At 38.4% G+C, this 18,370-nt stretch overlaps 1 protein-coding gene and 1 long non-coding RNA gene across 8 annotated transcripts in view; one reads left to right on the forward strand and one right to left on the reverse strand.

Moving 5' to 3' along the window:
• Positions 1-18,370, forward strand: part of LOC146406306 (uncharacterized) — a 419,026-nt gene that overhangs the window by 119,422 nt on the left and 281,234 nt on the right. Inside the window, exon 3 of one of the 4 annotated variants that reach the window (XR_014809196.1) lies at positions 10,171-10,349. The exons of the other annotated variants lie outside the window; for them this stretch is intronic. This is a non-coding gene — a long non-coding RNA (uncharacterized LOC146406306). The remainder of the gene's footprint in view (positions 1-10,170; positions 10,350-18,370) is intronic. 4 annotated transcript variants of the gene reach the window in all.
• Positions 1,058-17,693, reverse strand: LOC146406307 (uncharacterized). Of its 4 annotated transcripts, XR_014809183.1 has the most exons (5): positions 16,613-17,173; positions 15,788-15,887; positions 5,271-5,845; positions 3,583-3,729; positions 1,058-2,511 (listed from the first exon to the last, which is right to left on the reverse strand). XR_014809183.1 is itself a non-coding variant. In XM_084966929.1 (2 exons), the coding sequence occupies exon 2, from the start codon at positions 17,083-17,085 to the stop codon at positions 16,717-16,719; it is 369 nt and encodes a 122-aa protein (XP_084823055.1). In that variant the 5' UTR covers positions 17,086-17,314; positions 17,507-17,693; the 3' UTR covers positions 12,770-16,716. The 4 variants fall into 4 exon arrangements, 1 of the variants encoding a protein (XP_084823055.1); XR_014809185.1 differs by lacking the exons at positions 1,058-2,511; positions 3,583-3,729; positions 5,271-5,845 and adding an exon at positions 11,735-11,965; XR_014809182.1 differs by lacking the exons at positions 1,058-2,511; positions 3,583-3,729; positions 5,271-5,845 and adding an exon at positions 11,735-11,965 and having other exon boundaries at positions 15,788-17,173.

The raw sequence follows: 18,370 nt of genomic DNA on the forward strand, positions 1-18,370 counted from the left end.
CCCACTAACATTGTATGAGAATTGCTGTCTATGTCTTTGCCAGCATTTGCTATTGTTAATGTTTTCATATTTTGGCCATTCTAATAGATATGAAGTGGCATCTCATTCTTGGATTTACTTGTTCTTAGTGAACCTATGTAATATATATAGCTCCCAGTGATCACTTTTCCTCAAAATTATTCTTCTCTTCAAATCAACTATTAATACTTAATTAGAAAGTATTAATGAAGATTAGCATTAAACTCACCAATCTAATAGTTCCTGAAATTTGTCTTTTTTCTCCCCCTGCCTCCTTTTTTTGAAAGACAGGACAGTATTTCCTTGTATTGCCTAGGTATCTCTCTTCTTCTCCATTATTTTCCACAGCCATTTGCTATTGGCTTTGCAATCACATTTGCAAGTACTTTGGGCCTGGAGATCTGGGTACAGTCCACATGGCTAGTTGCAGTCATTGCTCAAAGCTCAGGTCCCCTTCTCTATTAATGATATTAATTTTGTCTTTTTCATGATGATTATGGTCCCATAATGAGCACATAAATAAAGCAAGAGTTAAATAGTGTTGCTTTCATTAAACTCTTTTACCCAGGAATACTGCTTAACCTATTTGCAACCACATGGCAGGAGAAAGAACGATAGACAGAATGGGTGCTGGAGGCCTATTTTGGTACTCCTGGTTCAATAATTTTAGTCCAAAGCAGATACTCAGAGGCCACAGCTCTTTCTAGTTCACCCAGCTATGTACATAAGCCTTAGAGCATGCCCTGTAATTAGTTCCACAACACTGATAGGGACCTGTTTGAGCTTTGGCTTCCTTTTTTTTTTTTTTTTTTTTTTTTTTTTTTTAACAGCCACACTTGCTGTCTATGGAAGTTCCCTGGCCCAGGGGTTGAATCAGAGCAGCAGGTATAGCCTGAGCCACAGGCACAGCAGCACTGTACCTGAGCTGAATCTTTGACCTATGCTGCAGCTTGCAGCAACACTGGATCCTTAACTTGCTGGGCAAGGCCAGGGATAGAACCTGCATCTTCATAGAGACAATATCCACAGAGACAAAATCAGGTCCTTAGCTAGTTTACTCACTGAAAATATATTCTTTCTTGTATTGCTTTCTGTCATGTGTCATCCCAGTTCACAGCAACCTGTGTGTTATTCTCTAGAGAAAATAAAACTAAATTTTTAAAAATTGGGCTCTGGCATTTAGGGCCTAAACATCTATTTATATAGATGTTATCTGTTACCATTTTTCTCCATTTCTCCAACACTCACAACCCCCACCCCCCACCAACATCCTGCGGTTTCTTCCTGGCCAGATACTTTTTTAAGAGTTTAAGTGGAAATCCAGTATCTTATCTGTATTACTTCTCTGGAAACTTATGCAAAGGAAATGCCTACATTTGGAGGTCACAGTTAATCTCTGATGGACACAATTCTCAGGAAGATTTACTAAATACTTCAGATGCACTTATAAAACTGGAGCTCAAAGAAAGATGGGAATGGGAGAATCAAAGTGGAAAGAAAAAAACCCCAAACCTCCAGATGAGAGGCTCCACCTGGTGTAGCATCACATTCATCTTGCAGAAATGAACGGTTTAATGGGTCCTGCATCTCAGGTCAGCAGGCTCTCGGGCTGATGGGGCTCTCGCTGTTTTAGGGTGGGCCAGCGCTCTAGAAACCTGCTAGGTTGAGTTCTAAAGGTCTCCTGAGTCATATTACAAATACATTCCTGGGGAATTTCATTGAGCTGCTTTTAAAGCAGTCGATGTGCACTGCAATAATGGTAAACTAGCTATTTTGACACATTGCAGAAGAATGTTTTTGAAACGAGAAACACTTCTAGTAAAAACAGACAAATGATTAAGGGACATTTCATTGTAGCTGAACTCCATGTTGATGTAGGTGTTTAAACAGTCAGTTCCCAGCTTGCTATTTAAATACCTATATACTGAATTAGTTATTCACCAGGGGGAGATGTTGAAGAGAAGCAAAAATGATACAATTAAGTTACAAAGATAGGAGATACAGTCCCAAATATCCCAACTGTCCTCTTTTTCTTCTTTAACGAGTGTCATTATATTTTGATGTGTTTAATAATACAGCAGAGGTTAAATGAAACATGAAAAAGGGATGTACATTAAAATTGAGATAACTCTTCCTTCAGTGAAGTGGAACCCAGCAGATGTAGCAGCACACTGTAATTGCTGCCTGTTTCCTGTCAGTCTGATTAAGTTGCATTGTCCCAGCTCCAAGTGTAAGAATCAGTGGCTTCCCATAGGGCACAGCATGGGATGACGGGCGGCAGCGGTGCCATAACCACACGCACCTCCTGCTTCTCCCGGTAATAGTGTAGACATACAATATACATTGATGACATATAAAATCAATAGGCTGTGGAGTGTATTAAGAGCACGCTCTAATCCGTCTTCCCAAAGTTACATCCCAGGAAAGCCAAATAAACAATAATACCCGGAAATCTGAGGCTCAGTGGACCAAGGTGCCAAAGACTGGGGTGCTCTGTCTTAAAGAAGCACAAAGATGCAGATTTAGTTGAAATTTGACCATTCCTGAGATCTGCCCACTGCTTTTCATTCTTCCTCCATCCCAACTTTGTACTATGGTTTCTGAATGAACCGGTCAATTGACAAATATTTGTTGGGCACTAAAGGAAGTCCCACATTGTGCTGGGACGGGAAGCGGAGGTACCAGAAAGTTTATGATCCATCTGGGGAGACAACACCAACATGACAGAACAATTAGAGAACTATTAGGAGATACACTGTGTGAGCCTGAGTTCAGGGAGGGGGCAGCCTAGTGTAACCTGGAGGAGTGGGAAGGGGGGTTTCATGTGAGTGGAGGCAGAAATAGGCCTTGGAGGATAAGTAGGGTCTAGATAAGGGGAGGGGAAGACAGGAGGCATGCTGGGCTGTGAAATCCTGGTGACCAGAATGCCCAGCTCTAGAGGAGCTCTGGAGACCTTGAACCGTTAAGTCTAACTGGCTGAATGATACAGAAATAAAGTCAAATAGAAATTTATTGTGTAGGTATCCCAATAAAGGCACCACCCTGCAGTGATCTCTCACCCTCTATAAAAGTAAATGTAATAACGATCGCTATTGGCAGAAGCTCTCACATTCATTTACTATCACCAAGGAAGTCTCTGATGTGCATTTTTCAATTTAATTTAACAAAAGCCACAGCCACAAAGGAAATAGTTGAAAAGTGAAAAGAACACTATGATTTGATTTGGATATTTGGTCCATATAAAGTGATTTGACTGATACTTTTTTCTGGCTGTGTCAGAGAGATGTGTGATGATCTCCGGTAAATATAGCCAAGCTCTGATATATGGCAAGCAAACCAAAGTATGCTATAGTATGTTGGCTGTAAACAGTTTGGGCTCTTCACCTGAAAGGGGATATAAAGACATTCCATTCTGGAACCTGCCCTCAATGTAAGGCCTGAGAGAGGAGATGAGAATTATAAAGAATTCTAATACCATGTAGATGGGGCTAAGAGGCCAGGGTCTAAGGAAATTCTCAAAGGTGAGAGAGAATTTATAGCTGCCATTAGTCAGTCAGTGCTTACCATTTCTTGTCTGCTGGTTAGACTTCAGTTTGCCTTCAAGTTCATGTCCTTGGGTAGTATGTTTCACTGGGGGGCCCTGCAGTCAATTCCTGGATGTCAACAGAGCTTTGACTTAATCATTTGCAATCTTGTATGAAAAGTTTAGACCTTGCAAACGAGAAAAAAAAAAAAAAAAAAAAAGGGAGATCAGTCAGTCAGTTGATGATTGGCATGTGTGTTTCCTTGAATTGACTTTGGAATAATGATGGTCCTTTACATGTTCAGAAAAGGAGTATGTCCTTTGAGTAGTTGTAGGCACCCTTGACTGATTGAGATTGAAGTAGCTGGATTCATTTGTACAGTAGCTTGGCTAGAAAGAAGCCAAACTGTTTTAGAATCTCTTAATGACTACAACCTGTTTCCCTGGTTCTCATTGTTTCCCCAGCTCATCCTCTTCCTGTGGGACTGGAAGAATTGCAGGGACCCTTCAAAATGTCATATTCCTCACTTTCAGGAGAATTCACCTGTGTTACAGATGCTATCCCACCAGCTTCCATGTGGCATTTGCTTTTTATTTTTCTATGACTCTGGGGGCTGGCCCAGCAGTTCTCTGTCTTCAGTATACTGCTCAGAAGTGGACTGATCTGATGGACATGGTCGGGGACATGGGTCAGCATCTCCTGTTATAAAGTCTTAACCCCTGGGATGTTCTCTGCTCCTTCCTATGTTATTCTCAGTGCATCCATTGAGGACCAATAGTTACCTCTTCCGCAAACACCACCATTCTGTAAAGCTTATTTAGATTTTTGGTTACCATCTTTATTCCTTGGCAACTTGACAGAAATCTTTGGTTGGGAATGGTGAATGAAAGGACAATACCATCAACTCTTTTTGAAATAGCTCTTTCCCTCACACAACAGCCATTAGTCCTTGGACCAAGATGGTATGACTCCACCCTTTTCTCTTGTAGGCTGTACTTTTCTAAGTGATACCTTGGTCCTTCTTAAAAATAGATGTAGGACATAACAACATACTCCACTGACCATACAAATCATACCTACTCTTTTTCATATAATGCTATCTTCTTAAATTAAATAAGGATAACATGTGTTAGAAGAGTCTCCTTATTTGGAAAGCAATTTACTTACTAAAGAGGAAAACCCAAAAGCACAAAAAAGGCCAATCATGTGGTTAGTCCTTTTGGTGTCCAGCCCTTGTCCCCAAAGCTATCTGGAAACCTACTGGGTTCACCTCATTAGCATAACAAGGATGCTTTTATTGTTCAGGAAATTCCAAAGGCTTTTGGAGCTCCCTGCAGGGAACCTGGGACAAAGATCAGATTAATTCCTTATTATACCACAGTTGATGTGGAGGATTTAACAAATTTAAGCCCTTTACTTAAGCAAGACAGTTTAGAGTATCTTTCCATCTTGGTGGAAAATACACAGAAATATTGGATAAGTATATAGCTAGTGAAATTCATAGTTAGTTAAATGATTATATCAAAAGGGTGTAATATAATGGATTAACCTGGAGGAATAAAAATTAAATTGGGCCACAGAAGACATGCCTGTCAAGTTTCCAGATGACAGAGAACTGTGAGAGATAGTTAATGCTTTAGAAAGCCAAACAAAAATGCAACACTTCACACATTAAAAACTATAAAGACATACATCTCTATTAGGGGACCATTGACAGAAACTGCCCACCTTGGCCAGGCATAATAATAGCTGCTTTCATGAGCTGTCTTCCACCAGGAGGCCCTGCTAAGGAACATGGTGCTGCCCTGAAGATTAACCAGGAGAATTGGGAGGGGCCAAAAAGAGGGAGGAGATGACCAACCTCCCAGAATCCTTATTGGAATCCATTTGGCTGAGAAATGCTCAAGCCATCAGGAAGGACTCTGAGTCAGACCAAATATGGCCCAAACAAGATGACTGGCCAGAGACAACCTGGAAACTAATCCCATTACCATAAAACCTGGGACTGCAAGCCCAACCACATGGTAAAGCAGATCTCCTGGGTTCCCTTATCCTACTGCTCTCCACCCAGGGCCTCCTCCCAATAAAATATTTTGCTTTGTCAGCACATGTGTCTCCTGGGACAATTCATTTCTGAGTGTTAGACAAGAGCCCATTCTCAGGCCCTGGAAGAGGTCCCCTTTCCTGCAACATCTCTGCAGTCACCAAAGACTTGGGCTCCTTCTATTTTTTTGTTCCACCATTTTTGCTATCCATTCTCAAGATTACTTCATGGTCCAAGATGACAGCTGGACATTCACATTCTAGACAAGAGGAAGAAGAAAAAAGGAAAAATGAGTATGCCTCCCACTACTTTAGTTTCCATTAAAAAGCCTTCCCGGAAGTTCCCACAAACTTTCACTTTTAATTCATATGCTTGAATTTAGTCACTTAGGTAAAAGAGAAGCTGGAAAACATAATTTTTTTTTTTTTATTTGCTAAGCACAGTGCTGTTTTACCTCTAAATCTAACCAACCAACCAAACAATAAACTTTGCCTTCTTAAAAGGCTGAACTAGAAGAAAAACTAACAAAGTAAAATTACCAGAATGAACGTCATCTTTATTTTCTATTAAAATGAGTTTTAAAATAATAACAAAGCTCAGTTTTAGGTATAGGTGAAAAAGTTTACTAATTAAAATAGCAGCATATTTAATCCAGTAATATAGTGAATGAATAATATTTGCCAGATGGGGATTCTTTGAAAAAGCAAAGATGGTTTAATATTGAAGTCCAGTTTGTCACTCCTCTGTTGAGAATTCACCTGAATTGACTTCTCTTTTGACTGAGGTCATCTTTGCTATTATTCTCATTCTTCAAAATGAAAAGCAGCGCTGCAAGTGAGTACACAGACAGTGCTGTGATAAACATCTTTGTACGTATTTGGGAACAGTTCCTAATTACAATTCTTGAAAATGGACTTGGTAGATCAACATGTGGTCACACGTTACATTTTGTTAAATATCACCATTTGTCCTCAAAAAGGCAGCGTCAATTCATAATTATTGGCAGTGCCTGGAAATGCCTATTTTTTCGTAAATTTGCCTACCACTGCCTCTTATCATGATTTAAAAAAACTTAATAATGAGATAATAAAAGAAAAATAGTACTTCATTGTAGTTTTAATGGTATTTCTTTATAAGTAAAATCATCATCTTTCAAATGCCTATCAATTATTTTTTTTCTTTTTTCATTATTGCATTTTTTTGTCCTGTTTCGTCTTTATCTTTCTGATTTGTGGGATTACTTTCAATATTAAAGATAATGGTTCCAGTTTGTTATTTACTATTGTTTTTAGTGTATTTTACTATAGTTTTAAAATTAAAAAAATTTGAAACATTATAGTTTTAAATTTTATTCCATTTTTTTCCTAATTTTTGGCTTCTGATGTTAGTGTTAGTGTTGTGTTATAAAAAAATCTTCCCTATAATCAGGTTAGGATATTTCTTCATATATTTTCCTTCTAGTATCCTTTCCTTCTCCTTTTTAAGATTAAAAAAATAGTTTGGAGTTCCCTGGTAGCCTGGTGGTTAAAGGATCTGGCATTGTCACTGCTACAGTGTGGGTTTAATCTCTGGCCCAGGAACTTCTGCATGTTCTGAGAGAGGCCAAAAAAAAATTAATTAATATTTAATCCATTTGAGTTTTGCCTTTGTGAATGGTATGAGATGGATACATGCTTTTCCCTTACCTTGATGCTTAGGTATTTTTCTAATATTTATAGAAATGCCATTTTTATAACATACTAAAGTTTCCTTTATACCCAGGAATAAATTTTATAATAAACTTGTAGGACACATAAGAAGGAAATTATAAAGCTTAGCTGAAAAGCAGTTTGTGAAAATGGAATAAATAGAGTTATAGCATATTTCTAAACTGGAAGGATAAGTATTGTAAAGATTCCTATTACTCCCAAAGTCACATATACATTTAATGCTACTCCAAACAGAAAGCTCAATAGAAAATTTTAGAACTTGACAAAATGATTTGAAATTTTGTCTGAAATATCTGAAATTGAAATTTAACCCAGGAGACTTGGAAAAGAAGCATTGTGAAGGGGAATTGATCTGTAGGATACTGAAATACATTATAAAGGTGGAATAAATAAAGTAGCAGGATATGAGCTCTCTAAAAGGAGACAGGTGTGTGTACAGAACACAAAGCCAAGAGATAGACTCTAGTAGGTAGTGATTGATAAAAGCATTTCACACCAGTGAGGAAAATACGTATTATTTTTAAAAAGGGGAGGGTAACTAAAATATTATAATCCAGTTATTTTGCCAAAAACATAGTTAGGTCTTTATACCATACTCATGGATAGCATAGAGTTAAGTGTAAAACATAAAACAACTAGAAATCATTGTAGGTAAATGTATATTTGGCTTTATAGAAGATATAGCCATTCTAAACATTCAGGTAAAGGAAAAAAAAATCACGCAAGAAAATTTTACATAATTTGCTTTGTGTAAAAAGTGAAAACTTCCAAACATCAAAACACTGTAAGCACAAACGCAAAGCAGATTACCAGCTGTGAGAAATATTCTTAATATATAAAGAGTAGTAATAAATAGATGCTTAACCAAACGAAAAATGGACAAAGCAATATAGGGAAAAGAAGACAGGTGACCAGTGAAGATGAAAATGTTTTCTTCACTTTTAATCAAAGGAATTCAGATTAATACAATAGGAAGATAACATGTTTTGCCTCGTTTTGAAAAGATTAAAAAAAAATAATGGCATTGTTGGCAAGGTGAAACAAGCACATGCATGCTTATGGTGAAAGTATAAATTATTTTAGGCTTCCTGGATGACAATACAGCAATATTTATCAAAAGCTTTAAATATATTCTCCCATTTATACCTAGTGGTTCTGTTTTTAGCAAATCATTTCAAAGAAATAATCAAATATATATGTGTATATATATGTATGTATAAATATAGAGAGAGTACCATATGAATTTTTATTGTATTATTTTAAAAATTTATTATGAAGTATTTAAAAAGATACAAAAAGCATTAGATTAATGCAGTGAACATCCATGTTCCCAACATCCATTCTTCTTCTGATGATAAATAAATAAATCATGTTCAACAGAGTTGAACCCCTTTATTTATATATTTGGCTATACCGCTGGCATGTGGAAGTTCCTGTGCCAGGGAATGAATCTGCACCATAGCACTGACAAAGCTGGATCCTTAACCTGCTAGGCCACCAGGGAACTCTGAGTGGAAATCCTTTATGGATCCTTCTCCCCATGCCTTCACCCTCCTTCACCTCCAGAGGTGGAGGTGATATCTATAACTTTGATGTGGCATTATTCAATTACCAACTTCCTATATGGCCAAGCTTGAGGGAATTAACTAAATTATAATATCTTGAAATGGTAAAATATTATGTATTAAAATAATGAATACAGATTTATTTTTATTATTATATGTATAATATATACACATTATTGGATATTGTAAAAAATAGTCTCATAATTAAACAAAACTATAAAATCACCCAGAATTCCATCAACCAGTGTAGCCATTATAACTTTTTGTTGTAATATATGTCATGCCATCTAATTTTTTAAAATATAGTTACATATTATTTAAAAATTAAATCATGCTATACACACAGCCTTATAATTTCCTTTTCCTCTTAGGAATCCTCCATGAAAGTTTTCCATTTTACAGGATATTCTTTTAAAAATAATTAAAAGCTGTGTGGCATTTCATTGTATAGATGAATATTTATTCTATGTTTTTGGATATTTTTGCATTTTTCCAATTTTTCCTTCTTAAAATAAAACTGCAGTAAGTTTCTTTGTTGCTAAGTGTTTGCTATACAATAGTTATTTATTAGGTAAATTCCTAGAAGTGGAATTTTTTGGTCTAAAATTCTAAACAAATACAGTCATTTTTTAGGTGAATATTTAGTAACATGATATATTATTAAGTAAAAAAGTAAGCTACAAAATAATATATCCAGTATGTTTACAAATGTTAAAAGATGTTATGCAAAGTAAAGATGCTAAAAGGAAATACAGTATATCAGAATGTTAACAAGGTAGCTCTGGGCAGATGGATAATGACTTATTTTTATTTGCTTCTTTATGCTTTTCTATGTTGTCTAGTTTTTCTACAGTAAGCATATATTATCTTATTGATCAGAAACAAAGTCATAGTTTTTAAAAATAATTGAATAAGTATTGAAAAATCACACAAGTACAAGATCTGAGGAATGAAACTTCACAGCTGTCCTTGTGAGAAAGACCCAGGGTTCATGGTGAACCACAAGCTCAAAGTCAACAAGATGTTAAAGCAGCTTAAGAGTAAAATGCCATATTACATTGTTTAGAACAGAGCAAAATAATAGTCCTTCCACAGTCTAAGTCTGTGGGACTACAAATGCCACACCGTATTCTGTAGAGATGATATGGTGTGTTCACATAAGTGGCACTAGGTTGTTAAAAGGGGTCGGAAACTGGTACAAATTAGTGGGCCCAGCCATCCAGAAAGGCACTAGGGGCTGATTATACTGTATATCAACACAAATCCACCATTGCTGGGAATGCTTGAAAACATTTTTTTTCCCCCATTAGGGTTCTAACCCCCTTCTTGGCAGCTTTCTCTTTTGAGAATGGAAGTAAGTAGAAGTCTGAACCACGGTGTTGATGGAAGAATGGTAAACTCGGGTTGAATCAAGGCCAGCATTTAACTCCAAAGGAACATCGTCTGAGGAAGAGGACATTTTGATGTTCAAGGGGATGATTAGAAAGAGGCAAGTGGCTGTGTCTTGACTGTAGCTGACATGCTATTTTTGGAATAGGCGTTGGGAAAGGGCTCAGTCTCTGACAAGAGCAGGTTAAGTTTTCAGAGAATGGCAGGAGTCCAGTCCTACAGACACTTCGGGACACAGGAAAGTCTACACTCCATAAAAACGCCATATCAGGGACCCATCCTGGTGTTATTGTCACAACTAGGATGGTAAGAAGTGTAAAATGCCTGACTTTCTTCTAAAGTAAAATTTTATCTTGTATCACCATGCTACCTAGTGTCAGAAAACTTAATTTGGTTTACTTTGTTTACTTGATCCCATCAGTATTTTTTTTTTTTTTTAACTTATTTTGGGTCTGTACTCAGACACTCTGGGATTCTGTTTCTCACCCATGTCCCATGTGAGGGCTGCCTGATTCTGTCCAGTCCTTTCTGGGAGATTCTTGCCCTATTAGCAGCCTCATGGTTGGCATTCACGTGTCAGACTCTGTGGTCCTTAATGCCCCCTGAATTCCTCACCCCTGGTTCTGTCTAGTGATGGATTACTCTGCTCTGACCGCCTACACAAAGTCAGACCTTTGGCCAAACCCTCCAGGAAGCACCTCATCCTAGCTGTCAGATCCTAGCTGGATCCTGATCTCCTCACCTCCTTGTCTACTCTGGGTGGACTTGTAAATCAGCAAGTCTTCTTTCACAGCAATAATAGTCCTATTGCTCTCTAATACATGTACAGTAAAATAGTATAGACATTGTGTGTTATACCTGGCAAAATCACAAAATCTGATTCTCTCCCTTGATTTAAGAAAATTCAGTAACATAATTGCACAGAAAGCTTGATTAAAATAAAATTTATTCATCAGTTTCTCTAGAAGTGATTTAAATTGTTTTAAAGCAAGAGGAAAGGTATATTGTAAAATTGGGATGTTCTTCTGGTATGGTTATCATGAAAAAGAAAATCCAGAAATGAAAAATGAAGCCACTTCAAAAGTGGCATGCAATAATTTTTTAAGGAGCAAATTATGGAACAGCTGGGCAAAGGAAAGTCCAAGTTTATGAACTTTTCAAATAAGCTAACTGAATTACTGGCAGAGGTGATTTGTGTCATATTAGAAGAGAGAGCTGACCAGGAGTGTATCTCAGAGAACAGTGACAGTTATTTTAATGGAGGGAGAAAGATCTGGCATTTAAAAAAAACAAAATTGATACTACAACTTATGAATTTCCCTGTGTTAAGTGGCATTTTTTGGCAATATTGGTGGGGGAGGGGAGGGGGGATTCTAAAATAGCACCTGCCCATAGTAGAGGCTTAACTAATAATATTTGTTGAATGAACACAGTGGGGTTGGTTAAAACTGCAAGTATCCCAAATGAAACTCACTCACAGAAAAGTCTTCACTTAAACATGTTAAACAAGATCAGTTAAACAAGATCTTTCTTTGAAAGGAAACTTTCAGTTGTTTTTGTTCACATAGGAGTTTCTCAGGTCATATTTGCAGGGCTGGTCTTCAGCTGGGATACACTCACTGGCCAAACCTGATGCTTATGATGCCTGGTATCTGTTCTGATTGGTTGATGTCTGGGCAGTACAGGCAGTTTATTCCTCCATTATGACTAGCATCTCTGTAATTGTATCAATCAAAAGAGGTCTTTGACTCAGAGGCACAGTGAATCAATGGGGGAAGGAATGGATGTTGAATTGATGGTATTGGAAACATTGCCTGATATTTAGGGGAAAACATCATATTCTCACCTCACAGCACAATAAATTACAGAAGCAATAAAGAATTAAATGTTAAAAAAACCCTCTATAAAACTTCTATAAAAATAGAAGTAGAAAAAAATTGGTGATCTGATTTTCTGCATAGGTACAGAAAACAAAGGAAACAATCAAGAAATGCTTGATACATTTATCTAAATAAAAATGTTAAATTTTGTACATCAAAAATTTGAACAAAATTAAAAGGCAAAGAGTAAAATGGAGGAAGAAACTATTTGCTACAATTACAAAAAAACTGATATAAAGGGTTTATATAAATAGATTATAAAAACATTAAGTACTCAATAGAATAATGGGCAAAGGACATTAGTAGGTAACTCACAAAAGAGAAAATGGCTAATGAACATCTGAAAAAAACTGTTTAATGACAGTAGTCCTAAATAAATAGAACTAAAACAACAAGACCTTTTTTTTAACCTATCAAATTAGAAAAGATTTTTTTGGCAATGATATGAATCATTACTAGGGACACTAGGAGAAAGCAGCATTCCTCAGATATTGCTGCTAAGACTGAAAATTGCTGCAACTCCTCCTAAAAATCAATTTGATCATATATTTTAAGAGCCTTAAAAAAGATTTATGTATATCTGGATCTAGTAGTTCTAATTATAGAAGTCTATCCTACAAAATAATCTTCAACTCAAAGATTTATGCACACAGATTTTCATTTTAGCATAATTTACAATAGCAAAAAGCAGAATCTACAAACATTCCACAAGAGAAGTATGTTATTCTGGTAAGATGCAAAATTAGCAGTCATTGAAAATGAAGTAAATTAGGAGTTTGGGATTAACATATACACACTAAAAATAGATAAACAACAAGGACCCACTGTATAATACAGGGAACTATACTCAATATCTGGTAATAACCTAAAAGGGAAAAGAATCCGAAAAAGAACATATATAACTGAACCACTTTGCTATACACCTGAAGCTAATACAGCATTGTAAATCAACTAAACTTCAGTAAAAATAATAAGAAGAACGAAAGAAAATCAGCCAAAAAAAGAAGTAACGAATGAATTTTAGTGGCATGAAGGAAAAATAAGTATAAAAAGTAGAATGCGAAATTTTAGACACATAGGTTCAAGCCTAGCTTAAAAAAATAAATAAAAAGGAAAGGTAAAAAGCCTGGAAGGAGAACACCAAAATATCAACAGTGGTTAACTCCTATTGGTGGGAATAAATTGCTTGCTTTCTCCTTTATAGCTGATTCTCTCATTTCATACATAAACTAAGTTGTCTCCAAAGAGCAGGTGTTACTTTCATAATTAGAAAAGAAACCATTATTTTAAAAGAAAAATCTCTAGAATTAATCTAGATTTTTACCTGGCAGAAAACATCAGAGGAAACCATATTGATGAATTGTTTTATACTATTTTTTTAAAGCAGAATTTCACAATCATATTCAAATACAAGCCCCAAAGTAATAACTTTTCTCTCCCTTTGGCAGAGCAGTAGTAAATAATAACTAGGCAAAAATTGGGTATAATTTAAAAAAAATGGTTGAAATATCTCTATTAAAAAATTGAAGAATAAATTCCCTTAGCAGTTCAAGGTTTAAGTAAGAATACAAACATTTTTGTCCTATGCCATCATTACTAACTGGCTTAAAAATTACATGGTGGCATTTTGTCTCAGCCTTCATTTCTTGCAGTTTCTGAAAGTACTGTTTGATCTCAAGATCAAGAAGATTTATGATGTGGAGGTACCTTGCTCTAAGCTTTTCATAATCATTCTCCTCCACCTTCTCAGACCTTCACAGCTTGCTTTTGTAGTCATCTGCCCTCTTCCCAGAGTCTTGGTACATTCAAACACCAGAACCCTTGCCTTTCCCCCAGAGGCAGCTCCAGGCAAAATTGAGCTCAAGTTGGTGGCACTTCCTTTTTCCAGTCCCACGTCTGGTGCGCTTTCCCACCCTCTCAAAATCTGCTCTCACATGCTTTAATCACATTAAGCTACACTAACACTTTTGAGCATCTACTATATACCAGGCATCGTGTTAAAAGCTTTCCCCCATAATATTTTATTTTATCTGCACAATAACCTTGCAAAGGTTAATTTGCCTCATTTTAGAGATGAGGATGCTGAAGCCCAGAGAGGTTAAGAAAGTTGCCTGTGGTCACACAGCTAGCCATAACTAGCACAGCTCAAACTCACAGCTAGAGTTGTCCGATTCAAGAGCCATGCTTATTCTCAGTTTTTATTCTCTTTGGACCCTTAGGACCCTTTCCAAGCCTTTTAAATTCAATCATACAGATAAATTGTCTATTTGCCAACTAAAATCCAATTGTTCTTAAATTGGAAGGAGTCTAAAGCTTTTCTCCTCAAATAACAGAAATTTCCTGAAGAATAAGGACACGACATGTGCCTAATTATTGCTAGTAAATCTATCAGTTGAAAAGAACATTAGCAAATGAATTTGGGCACCATTTGGTTGTTGGTTGTCCCAAATTGTCACACTATTTTTGTTTTGTTTTATTTAGGGCTGTACCCATGGCATATGGAGGTTATGATGTGGAGGTACCTTGCTCTAAGCTTTTCATAATCATTCTCCTCCACCTGCTCAGACCTTCACAGCTTGCTTTTATAGTTATCTGCCCTCTTCCCAGAGTCTTGGTACATTCAAACACTAGAACCCTTGCCTTTCCCAGGATAGGGGTCGAATCAGAGCTGTTGCTGCCTGTCTAGGCCAGAGCCACAGCAACGCTAAATCCAAGCCGAGTCTGTAACCTATACCACAGCTCATGGCAACGCCAGATCCTTAACCCAGCGAGCGAGGCCAGGGATCGAACCCGCAACCTCATGGTTCCCAGTCGGATTCGTTTCTGCTGTGCCACGATAGGAACTCCCTGTCACACCTTTCTTGAAGCCACTAATAGGAAATAAGAAAAATTCACTTGGACTTGTCTTTCTTAATATCATTTCCCCCCACTAATCTAAAGATCCTCCCAGAAAGTAATTAATTTCCCATTTTTCCTCTGTAACTAATCAAGATTAAAAACACTAATTCTCAAGTTCTTCTTTACCCCTTCCTTAGTCAATTCTAATTCTGCTCCTATCTAGTTATAAAAGCCCTCAGGCAATTTGCTTTGGGCTCTCTACAGGTTTCTGCTCTGTAAAAGGATTGGATTAAAACTCATACCCTTTTTCTCAAGTTGTGGAAACAATTCAATGAGATAATGCAAGTAAAGTTTTGGATAGATAGGTGCCTGGGGAAATATATTCCACCCCTATCTCTTCTTCGTAGGTTGGTATTTTATCTATCTAAAAGGCACAGAAACTAAAGGTTTTCTTGACCTTTTTTTTCTCCAGGGCACTAAATTCCTATTTCCTAACATTTTTCTAACAGACCTTATTTTCCCATCATGTACTTATTGCAACTTCTCCATTCCACATCATGTTAGAAACGGAACCTAACAGGGTTCGATAAAGCCAGTAACAAATTTCTTTTCCTTCTCCCTTTCCACTTAGCCCTCTCCCCCCAAAAAACCCTCCCCCCAAACAGCCCCCCCCCACCAAAAAAACTTCAAGAGTGACAGAGGAACAAGGCCCTCAAAGTTATCAATTAAATAATCTTCATCTTATGGTCAAAGAAAGAATGTTTCTTTGGGTTAAGAGAGTAGCTTAAAAATAAGGGGGAAAAAGGGTGTCTTTCCTTACTTCGTATTCATCAGCAGCATCCTTGGATTCCCTTTGTTTGCACAAGCGCAAGGTGCTGTGGGGCCCTTTAACACCTGCTTGGGTTCTTGTGAAAGCCTGTCTGATATCAAACATTCTGGATCACAGAGATGTTCATAGTGAATATGATACAATGAGCATGGGAAACGAAATATTTCCCATCCAGTAATATTTAATGTAAATGCTTTTAATAACTTGCTTATAAGGAATTCTTCTTGGTGGTTAAAACCAAGGAATTAGGGATCTAAGATACAACAACCAGAAAGAGAGTTGAAGCACTCCCTTCACGAGCTTCAGAAATATGAATTCTGTGTTCAGAAAACTTCCCACACTCTGGTTAATACATCCTCTGATTTAGAAAATGCCAGCAGCCCTGGCAGTTTCTGATGATGGATAATTTTTCCCCCCTTCAGGGCTCCAGACAGTTGGTGCTTAAGTGTCTACAATTTAAAGTTTTACATGTCTTCCTTGGGCTGTCATATGTTTACCTATCCCGTCCAGGACATCTCTCTAAATAATCTCTGAGTGGAGAATAACGATCCTTTCCTAGGAGATTTATCCGAGAAGGAACGTGCGCGGGGCCCTTCAAATTCCGAGGCTCAGATTTCGTTCCTGGCAGGTCAGATGGTGCGGTCTGTGGGCCCGAGGGATGCGCACAGCTGTCCCTACAAGAGGCACGGAGCACAGGTGCTCGGCCTCCCGCCGCTGAAGTCTCAGGGAAACTGCTGCACTGACATGTGAGTCGCAGGCAGTTTAACCTCGGATGCTCGACCCCTGAGGGCAAAAGAAAAAGTCTGAACCACCTACAGGGCTTCTGTCGCGATTAAAGCCCCTGTCCCTCTGCCGCCAGCCCTCCATCCACGCCGACATAGAGTCTTGGATTTGGATCTCGCTATACGAGCCTCCGCTGGCTACATCTCCATTATTTTCGCTGCGCGCGGTCCGGACCGGCTCGGCGGCGGAGGCCGAGCCTGTTTCGCTGGCCGGGGGGGCGTCCCTGTCCCCTGGCGGGCCACTGTAACTGCAGCCCTTTGGCCTGCGGTGGGCGTGCCCTCGTGCGCTCTTGCGGCGCCGCTATCTCTGTCGCCGACCGAGCGCCACGAGATCTTCCAACAAGTCGGGCTTGGAGCGCGCTCCTCGCGGTAGCCGCGCCGCCTCGGCGCGCCCGGCCGACCCTCCCGGAGCCAACCGCCCTGCGTTGTCGCCGCCGGCCTTGCCACGCGGTGCCTCCGCTCGGGCGCCAAGCGGCAGCTGCCTCGCCCGGCCTTATAGCTGATCATACTGCAGCGCGACACAGGGCCCCAAAAGGCGTCGTCTCCTCGGCTGCCCCGTGGTTTCTTTGCGGTTCAGCCTCCTTAACCTGGGGAGAAAGCCACATTTGATGGGATCTTTGATCAATCCTAGCGTTTCCTCCAGGTGTTTAGCTACCTCAGTTTTTCATTATTCTGCATTCCCTTTTGATTCAGTCATCTTTCCTCTTTTGGGTTGTGGGTTCTTCAAAGTTTAGACCTGGAATATTAAAACAACGTTATTTACAGTTTTATAATGGGGGCAAGGGCAAGCATGGGGAATTGGATGCTGAGTGGGTTTTTAATTTACAGACAAAAATCGTTTCACTGCCTGACTCAGGCTCTTAATTGTCCTCTCTGAACCTCAACTACTTCATCTATTAAAGTAAAATTTAAAACAGTTTTATCTCACCTGCCTTAAAGTAGAGGTTTGGTTAGATGACCTCATGAAGGGATCTTCCAGAGCTAGGATCTCTAAAAGATTTTGTGATCTGTAGTTTCAAAAGTTAAGATTAGAACTGTATCATTTCTTGAAAGTAGTGAGTGAAGAGCATTTTCTGTGCATCAAGTGTCAGAAGCAGGGGCTCTTTTTTCTCCCCCTCTCACCAGTTGGGGCAGGCTAGGGCTCTCTACACTCTGAATGTCACTGTCACAAACACACACTCCTGGAGTAGAGCTGGGGATTATTTAGTCCTTTAGGATTCTTTATACCATTGATTCTCTCCACTCATACTGATAATACAACAGTTAACTATATATTTAGAGTTTCTCCTCCTTGTCTCATGTTTTCAGAGAGAGAAGGGGGTGGGGAGAGAGGCTATTTCTCTTCTTTAAAATTAAAAAAAAAAAAATCAATCCCATTGATTAATGTAGAAAGTCAAAGACCCAAATCCCTTCCATTACTCTCCACTGTGATTAAAACTGAAGTGTTCTGAAAAATGTCATTTCAAATTGCAAGGAAGCAGAATCTCTCTTTCTCTCTGTCTCCCCTTCCCGATTTCTCTCTCTCTCTCTCTCTCTCTCTCTCTCTCTCTTTTTAAGGGAGACATAGAGATGTGCCCTTATGCTTTTTGATTCAGGAGTTTAAGAGGCCACAACTCAGAGCCAGCTGAGTTGACTGACCGCTGATTTTAGGTGTGCCCAAAGTGAGACAGTGCAGAGCCTTCCAGAAAAATCTAGAATATTACCTGTGTGTTTACATCGCTAAATTATTTCAGATATGTTGTTTTGACCCACCCTTTCCCTGGGATACAAGAGCCAACCTTCTCTGAGAGGG

This window comes from Sus scrofa, chromosome 1 (genome assembly GCF_054392235.1).
Source record: "Sus scrofa isolate SSC_HxYL_T2T_F1_AM1 chromosome 1, Sscrofa_HxYL_maternal_Yorkshire_Landrace_v2.0, whole genome shotgun sequence".
In the NCBI taxonomy this organism is placed as follows: Eukaryota; Metazoa; Chordata; class Mammalia; order Artiodactyla; family Suidae; genus Sus; species Sus scrofa.

Coding starts and splice junctions, on each gene's coding strand:
- LOC146406307 (XM_084966929.1), bottom strand. CDS start 17,085: ATGATCAGCTATAAGGCCGGGCGAGGCAGCTGCCGCTTGGCGCCCGAG.